The sequence below is a fragment of the Boleophthalmus pectinirostris genome, unplaced genomic scaffold, assembly GCF_026225935.1.
Source record: "Boleophthalmus pectinirostris isolate CB_2022bp ecotype Guang Dong unplaced genomic scaffold, ASM2622593v1 HiC_scaffold_23, whole genome shotgun sequence".
NCBI classification, from domain to species: Eukaryota; Metazoa; Chordata; class Actinopteri; order Gobiiformes; family Gobiidae; genus Boleophthalmus; species Boleophthalmus pectinirostris.
In genome coordinates, this window is record NW_026571207.1 from 32,445,898 (window position 1) to 32,455,369 (window position 9,472).

General features: G+C 36.4%; 1 protein-coding gene across 1 annotated transcript; it reads left to right on the forward strand.

Annotated features, from left to right (window-relative positions):
- LOC110157739 (caspase-3-like) lies at positions 1-8,157 on the forward strand. Its single transcript, XM_020922106.2, has 9 exons — positions 1-64; positions 583-633; positions 762-812; positions 931-960; positions 3,347-3,447; positions 4,762-4,890; positions 5,745-5,920; positions 6,148-6,280; positions 7,940-8,157. The coding sequence occupies exons 2-9, from the start codon at positions 587-589 to the stop codon at positions 8,155-8,157; spliced, it is 885 nt and encodes a 294-aa protein (XP_020777765.2). The 5' UTR covers positions 1-64; positions 583-586.
- Positions 8,158-9,472: the final 1,315 nt, after the last annotated feature.

Sequence of the window (9,472 nt, forward strand, 5' to 3'; positions counted from 1 at the left end):
CCCTCCAAGTGCCCTAAAGGTTACACCGGTCATCACCTTTGCACAACTCTTCACCACAACAAAGGTATGTGCACAAATATTTCATTTCCAGTCTGAATAGTTGAGGAAATTTGTGTTTTGCTCATTTGCACAGTTACAAATGTTTTCTTTGAAGTAGCTCTATGTTTTTATAGTAGAATACTCATACGTTACTGTTAGTTAATTATTTATTTAAAGGTGCACTTTGTAACTTTTGGGGTTTGTTGGGGTTTGCATGTTTTTATGGATATGTCATTGTCTTGAATGTTCCACAGTGTGACATTAAACAGCTCTACTTTACATTTATTCAATTACAGGTGGTTTTATAGCTCAAAACTACCTAGAAAAACAGACATTCTGACTGTGATCGGGGACACCTCTCCACAGATCTGACCTTTATCTTGACCTGGTTTGGTCTCCACGAAGATAAAAAGGTTTAATGCCATACTGTGAAACATTCCAGACAAAGCAATGAGATCAGACATTTCATTATTTTTTATTCACAATATTCCGATAACCGATAATTATTGCCGTATTTAATAATCACTTTCAAAACTCTTCCAGAATCATGGCAGATACAGCTCAGCGCAGTGGAGACACAGTTGACGCAGCAATGTAAGTACTGGGATCTACTCATGATTTTTTACTGTAGTGCTTTTCTATTCCCCAACTAGTTTAATATAAGAATGAACCCAAAATAATCCCAAAGACATATTTAATAATCACTGTCAAAACTCTTTCAGAATCCCGGCAGATACACCACAGCGCAGTGGAGACACAGTTGACGCAGCGATGTAAGTACTGGGACTTACTCATGACTTTTTACTGTAGTGCTTTTTCTGTTTTAATAGAAGAATGAACCCAAAATAATCTCAAAGACATATTTAATTATCACTTTCAAAACTCTTTCAGAATCCCGGCAGACACAGCTGGAGCACAGATGTGAGTACTGGGATCTATTCATGACTTTTTAAATGGTGAATGGAAAAGGTGGGGACTTGCAAGTTGTGACTTGGACTTGAGTCAGACTTGAGTCAATATTTTTAGGACTTGAGACTTGACTTGATAAAATGGTAGGGGTGTAACGATATCCAAGTCTCATGATGCGATATCGTGACGGTATGAACCTCATGGTACTATATTTGTTGGGAAAGCTCCTGAGATGGTGGGGAGGCTCATGATTAGAGATGTAACAATATCCAGATCTTTTGGTACGATATTTTCACGATATACATCTCACCGTACGATATTTATTGCAATATTTTGTGGAAGCAAAACAGCTAAAACTGTAAATATGCTACTTTTTCTCCTTAAAATGCCTTGACAAGACTTAATCCAAAGAACTAAGACTTAAAAGTGCTTAGAACTGTTATTTCTTCTTGTAGTCTGCACTGAAACGGAGCAAAGGATCATGGTCTATGTAGTTCCCTCTGTCTTTTTTTTTTTTAGCTATTGCTGCACCATAACTCTTAATTTAAGAAAGAGACTTGTAATCCGATATATTGTGATGGCCCACGATATTATTTTGACGATACAATATCACGATATTTCGGTCGTTGTTACAGTATAAAATGGACTAAGACTTGGGACTCGACTTGGACTTGAGCCCTGTGACTTGAGAAGACTCGATGCTTCTCCTAAAAAATATATGTTTTTAGAAAATACTTTTCTCTTTACAGTTGATAAATGTGGCGATGCAATGTGATCCTCAAATGTACTACAGTAATACACAGTACTGTGCAGTAATATACAGTAGAATACAGTAAAACAGAAGGAACTACAGAGAACTAAATGACAAAATAACTGTTATTAAGCACTTTTAAATTTTAATTCTTTCTCCTCTGACCGTAATGATTCACGCTAAGATCATGTCAAGACATTTAAAAAGGCATTTCTACAACTCTTATATAAATATAACATGACATTGTAAGTATAATTTAGTTTGAAATTCACATAAATTGCAAAAATCTAAGATGGTTTAAAGACTTGAAATGACTTGAAGCTCAAAGCAAATGACTTGGACTTTACTTGGACTTACGGGCCAGTGACTCGAGACTCAACTTGGACTTGCCTGTATTTGACTTGGGACTTGATTCGGACTTGTGGTCAAAGACTTGAAACTTACTTGAGACTTGAAAAAAAACCACTTGGTCCCACCTCTGCTAAATGGTTACATTTTTTATACAGCGCTTTTCCACCTTCAAGACTCTCAAAGCCCGTTACATTAAGGAACAATCAGTATATGCAGACACTAGGGGCAAGGTGGGTTAAGCCTCTTGCCTAAAGACACAATACCAGCATTCATCTGTGAGAGCTGGAATCACACTGCCTGTTTTATTTATTTAAGATAAGGACCATGCACAGAAAACATTAAACTCAGAGAGAAAAGATGTGGGGCAGATTTAGCTACGAGCTCCTTTCCATCAGGTACATTAAAGAAACTATTTACATAAGACCAACTATAATAACATTTCATCAGTAACAGTGTCTCCTTAACATAACCATGATCAAATTCATCATTAAACATTTCAAACAATCCAAATTCATTCATTGTGGTTCCGATAAATACAAGATTTCAAATTCATCATGATCAATTTAACTGTGATCAATATCCTCTAAAATGTACATTTACCAAATTCATCAGTATTATTATTCTCTAAAATACAATTCATCAACAACATGACCATCAAGACCAAAGTCATAAGTCACACACAACACATTTACATTCTACACAATACATCTACAGTACAATCAGTCAGAAGATTTAAAAGTTTGGGTAACACTTTATAATAACTACACCTTATTTAGCCTTAATAAAGCATGAACAAAGGCTTAATTAATAATGAACAAAGACATAATTACTAATGATTCACACTTAGTAACTACTTAATTACTACCTTAATTAGCACTTGCACTTAATTTGCCTGTGCTGTAGTTACTCATAATTATTTCATACTTAATTACTCATGAATTAACCATTTGAGCATTTATTAATCATTAGTAAGATATGAGAGAATGATTTACTAATAATGTAATGCAATGATCATTCAGGCTGCTGTTATCTGTTAGTTAAGTCTTTTTGAGAGTTTTTCTAAATTGAAGACAGATTATGCTTTATTAATCATTTACCAAGCACTGTTGGGCAAGTTACTTTGAAACTGTAATGCGTTATTTATTACCTATTACTGTCATTTCAATTACAGTTACACAATGCACCTTTAAAGTCATCAGCTAATAACTGACAAATCTTATCAGTTTATGATTTAAGATGTTAAACAACTTTTACCCAGAAATATCACCCAGTGGTGTCTACGTTTTGTGTTCCTAGTTCAAAGGAGAATGAGGAGGATATGCACAGATACAAGACGGACTTCCCCTGTGTGGGAATCTGCGTCATCTTCAACAACGAGAACTTCAAGAGAAGCACAGGTCAGGTCTACATCCACCAGACACTTGAGAACATAGACCATGTAAATAGACTTGGACTCAGACCAACTTTATTGATCCACAAGGGGAATTATTTGGACACAGCAGCTCACACATCACAATATAGAGGAATAACAAAGGCATACATTCTAAATAAGTAGCAGAAATAGCAAGAGACCATTGTAAAATAAAGCAGAATTATATAATTGTACTTAACAAGTAAAATAAAAAATAGAAATATAGTAAGTAGGAGTATAGCAACCGAAGAGCAAAGACGGCGCCTGTTTGGTCTGTTATTAATGTTTATATCTTAAAGCACAGGTGTCAAACATAAGGCCCAGGGTCCAGATCCGGCCCCCCAAGACCTTTAATGTGACCCTTGGGTGATTTTGTATTAAAATATTTTAATTATATTTTCTATTAAAATATAGTTTATTTTCTGCGGTGCTGAGCATAGCAGTGTCTCCAGCGTCTCTGTACGTGGCCCCTCCCACCAGAGCAGCACAAATGAAGACTTGTCTCTTTCCAATCGTTTTGACTGTTGACCGTGACACCCTCATCAGAAAAATGTCCAACATGAGAAAAGTGGAGCCGAGTGCAGGATTTTCCAACAAAAATTTACTTATTCCTATTTACATACAAGTTCATGTTGAAACATTGTGTTGAAATTGCATTTTTCTTAAAGTTTCAGGTTGTTCATAATATTATAATATTTTGTAAAAGAAAGAGTTCATCAATTAAAAAGATGTCTGTAATAGATTTGTGTTTCTCTGCACAAATATTTGAACTTATTGTTATTTTTGGGGTTTATATGACATGAGTTTTCTGATCCAGCCCCTTTGGGATCAAAGTAGGTTGGATACGGCCCCCGGACCAAAATGAGTTTGACACCCCTGTCTTAAAGGGTCCATCTTAGTCTACATCCCAAGCTCAAAATGCTCTGTTCCACCTTGTGATGTCAAGAAGCGTTTTTTTTTTCAAGTTAACAGCTACGTTTTATGTTTCGTTCAGTAGAAATGGGCAATTCCAGTTCTGAAATCATCCAAATGATTCTAGTGAATGTGTATTGAGTTTAAAAACACAGTGGAGCACTTCCTGTGATATAACATCACAAGGTGGGACAGAGTGTTTTCTGTTTGAGAGAAGAAAACAGTGTAAATATGCAGTTTGCAGCATGTTTGTGTGTTAAACGTGTGAATGAAACAAAACACAACTCTGAGTATGTTTGTAGTGAGGAAACATTATAAAAGGAAATATTATAACATAGATCAGAAAATAGAGTAATAGGCCCTCATTAATGATTTGTGTTTTTTTCAGGAATGGGGTGTAGACTTGGCACAGATGTGGACGCAGCTGCCCTGGAGAAGACATTTAAAGAATTAGGATACAAAGTCATTATGCACAAGGACCTCACTGAGTTAGAGATGAAGCAGGAGATGGTGAAAGGTAACTTGATGCACTATTTAAAAAAACACTACGAATATTCACTTATATTCTGATAACATTTTTTTTAAATATATATATAATGAAGTTACATTTCAAGAATGACCTTTTTTACAGTTTAGTATTGAAGTTTTGTGTCAGCAGGTTTTAGTAGTCACTAAAGCAATAAGGAGATTGACCATGTTTTATTATTAAAACAAAGGTACATATTTGATTAATATTATTGTCATTCATATTTAACAGCTGTAATTTATTGTGGGACTCTAGATGCATCATGATTAGAAAGCATTGCCATAGAGCTGTATATGTAGCTTTTATTTTATAAATTAAACTGAGAAAAAACTATACACTATAGCTGGATGATAATTAGACAGAACATTAGAATGAACATTATAATTATAATGTTAAGCAGGTGCTACCTGCAAGTCATCTTCAGAACTGTCCAGGGCTGGGACAGGACAGTTCTGAAGATGGCTTGCAGCTAGCAGCTGAAACATGTCAACAAGGTAAATACACTTTACTGTATTGTCTTTAAAAAGAACCCAAGAAGTTAAAGTATATAAGAAGACAAATGAACGTCTTTGGCTTAGTGAGGGTGGTGGTCGGAGAGGCCGGTGGTGCAGATTGGCAGCCTCGCTTAACACCACAGAGTGTGGAGTGAATGAATAATGCACTGTAAAGCGTCTGAGTGTCCAAAAAAGACCTATATAAAACTGATGAATTATTATTATTATTACTAATACAAATGCAGCCATGTTGAACTTACTGCTTCACATAAAAATAACTGGAAACACATATTTGTGGTGAGTTCAGTGCCAGTCTCACTCTGTCTCTGTGCTTTACATTACATTTCTCAGTGGCTAAAGAGGACCACAGTCAAAACGCATCCTTCGTTTGTGTCATTTTGAGCCATGGAAAAGAGGACAAGATCTATGGAACAGACGACTATATTGAACTGGACAAACTCACTAGATGTTTTAAAGGAGACAGATGCAAGAGCCTCAGAGAGAAACCCAAGCTCTTCTTTATTCAGGTCAGTCCTTTTCAAAGCGTTCACTCCTCTACCTGCCTGACCCTCTGTGCATCCTTCTCTCTCTCTCTCTCTCTCTTGTGCTATTTACTTCATTCCCACTTTTTAATTAATGCACATGATGAGCTTTTGAGTGGGGTCACCTCTCCACAGATCTGACCTGTTACTGGGTCTGGTTTGGTCTCCATGAAGATAAAAAGGTTTAATGCTAGTTTTTTTTTTCTTCAAAGGCATGTCGTGGAATTAAGCGTGATCCTGGAGTTGTGAGGCCAAACCAGGATGGTGTGGATGCTTTTTCAGTGAATGAGCTAACAACAGTTCCAGTGGAGGCGGACTGTCTGTACGCCTACGCCACAGCGAAAGGTAACACATCACTACAACACTCATCCATTAGTTTAGCAGGTCATACTTGAGTGAATAATATCCTGGTACGACAATCTGGACACTAATGCACGTAACAAACTCTGGTGCATTTTAAAGGTGCATTGCACAACATTTCTGGTAGGGGTCCGTCACCTGCTTTTCTCCATGGAAATGTTATTGTAACCAAAAAGTTACACCTTTAAGATCACAATACAAACAAATCAAAACATAAATGATCACTTCAAAAAACACTTCTCACGGTTAGCTGTAAGATTGTGTACAAGGCTCCGCCCTCAAGCCTAAGTCACCCACGCTCCCACAAGACAATTCATGCATCAAGAATCTCGGACTTCTGGTCATTGTGCAATGCATACTGGGAAGGATTTTCTGAAAAAGTGAGCATCAAACTGCCATGTTTGATTTCCCAGTGGGATGAGTCTATTGACAAAGCCGATTTTTTCAAGTCTTTTGAACCATATCACTTTTATTTCTGATTCTGATATTGTCATATTTTAGTTTTGGGATTCAGACATTGTTAATTGTGTCGTTGTTGGATCCTAACAGCAGAAAACGGCTCGAGAAATTTGTTTGAGAACTCCATAGATGCAAAAGGGAATCAGATGAGTGTGACTGTAAACCTCTGTTCAAACTGTTTCCCTTCCCAACTGAATTGAAAAATAGTGAACAGTGAAGGCGATGGGCAGAATTGATCCACAGGAAGGACGAAAAAGGAAACCTTTGACTGCCTAAATCATACCGAGTTTGCAGCGAACATTTTGTTTGTGGAGCCATCAAAGCAGGATCCCGTTTGTTAAGTGAGAGGTGCAGAAGACAAACAGCCTGAGCTGCACTTTCTTGTTCTTTTGGTTTTACAGCCACATCACGTCTTGGTCTCTTTGCAGTGGAAGGTGTTTCTTGGTGAACAGCTGGTGCCTTTCGCTTTGGCGTTGACTTTTTAAATTTGTAACCAAGGTTGAGTGAGGGATTGGGATTTTGCTTTGATGGTGCTCCACATACAAAATGTTGCAAATGCAAACAAATTTCTCGAGCTGTTTTCCACTGTTAGGACATCCAACAACCACACAATTAACGATATTCAATATCAGAATCCCAAAACTAAAATATGACAATATCAGAACCAGAAACAAAAGTGATATGGTTTAAAAGACTAGAAAAGATCAACTTTGTCAATAGACGCATCCCACTGGGAAAACAAACATGGCAGTTTGCTCACTTTTTTGGAAAATCCTTCCCAGTATGAATTGCTCAATGACCAGAAGTTTGAGATTCTTGATGCGTGTATTCAACATAAATGTACTAAAACATGACACAAAACTGTACACACCAGCTTCAAAAACCTAATGCAGTGTGCAGCAATTTCATTGGTGGGATGCTCACTGATTGTGTTGTGATAATGCTCTGAAGGGGGGGTAGCTTAACGCAGGGAGCAAAAGGAGTGGGGACTCAGAGAGTTAAAATCAAAAGTGAAACTTATAATACATGTTAATATGCTGTTTCTGACAAATTTAGCATTTTCAAAATAATAAAAGGTAACATGGTGGTCTGTAATATGTTATGTGTTAGCAGCTATTACCCCACAGAAGTAAAATACTCCCCCTTTAATAAACAATTTCAAACTGAACCCTCTTTTGGCTGCAGGATACTACGCCTGGAGGAATGACAGTGAGGGCTCCTGGTTCATTCAGAGTCTGTGTGAGATGATCAAGAAATACAGGGACCTGGAGCTGATGCACATTCTGACCAGAGTGAACAGAAGAGTGGCCTATCACTTCCAAGCGTCTGTAGGCAACAACAAAGAAATCCCCTGCATCACGTCCCTGCTGACCAAAGAGTTCTACTTCCCAAAGTCAACATAACGTGCCTGTGACAGGTTTATTATTTTCTAATGTTGACTTCATTTAGTGGGATAATATCTGTTATAAATATAAATTATAATTTTACACAAATCAAGAAGCACTTTGTGACTGAGCTCCCAATTGATTCGTGCACTGATCGTTTTAAGTTGTTTTGATTTTATTTGAAATGTGTTATATTTGCAATCAGTGTTGTTTCTAGCCTTTAGCTTCAGCTCCATCATCGGGTGCTGACACCCACAAAAACAGCAGCGTCTATTTCTGTATGTTAGAACTGTTTTTTGGTTGATTAAGCATAAATAATTTCATTATTATCAAAAGGGGGGAATTGTTCTGGAAAACTTCACATGAGTAATCTTTTACTGGGTTTAGGCTGATCATAAATGGTACAGCAGATGTGTGCTGTTAAGGGCTCTACACCGTAGCTTTCATAGTTTCTTGTAGCTCGCTCTAATCAGAGCTCTTATCATGTGAAAGAGCACTCTGAACTTGTGCTCCTCATATATTTATATTCATCCTCGCTTGTGTAAAATCTCTGTATGTATTGTAATGTCACAGTTTAGGGACAGACGGCGCTCTGTCGTTTTGTGATTGTGTGAACAAGTGCTTCAATATATCAGACTCCTTGATTCAAGACAACTGTTCAGTTCTTTTTATTCTTTGAGGTTTGCAGTCTAAAAATTTCACAACAGATTTAAAAAACAACAACGACAAACAAAAAAACCCAACAACAACACTATTTTATTTTCCATTACAGATGTCACAATTTACAAACAGGAAGTAAAATTTGAAACCTAAAAATATTGCCAAACCAACAAACAAATTTAAAAAAATTTTAGCTACTTCATAATGATCTTAAATGTGTTTTGGTAAAATGAGTGGTGTAACCTGTCAGGACATTATGCACGAAGAACTCAAGTTTGTGCTGGTATTAATTCATTAAAGTGTATTTAACAGATTCATATATATTTTTTTCTTTTTAGTTTGCTGGTTTGGAGAGAGCGCATCAGATAAATAGAACTATGATATGTGAAAATATCAAAAACATTCAAACACAAAAACAGCAACAACACATTTTTTTCTGTTAATGTTATTTTGTTAAGTTTCAAATTAAAACATTGATGAAGAAATATTTATAATAAAGTTTTTACACTACATTCAGGATGTGTTTCTCCCAACAAATATATTGCTAATGCTAGACTAATCCAATCAGTTAGACTGGGATTTGGGAGCTATAAAATAAATCTGCTTTACTGTATTGTCAATTAAGCCTCTTTATATTTTTGTATCTATGATGAACATTCTTAGAAGTAGTAAA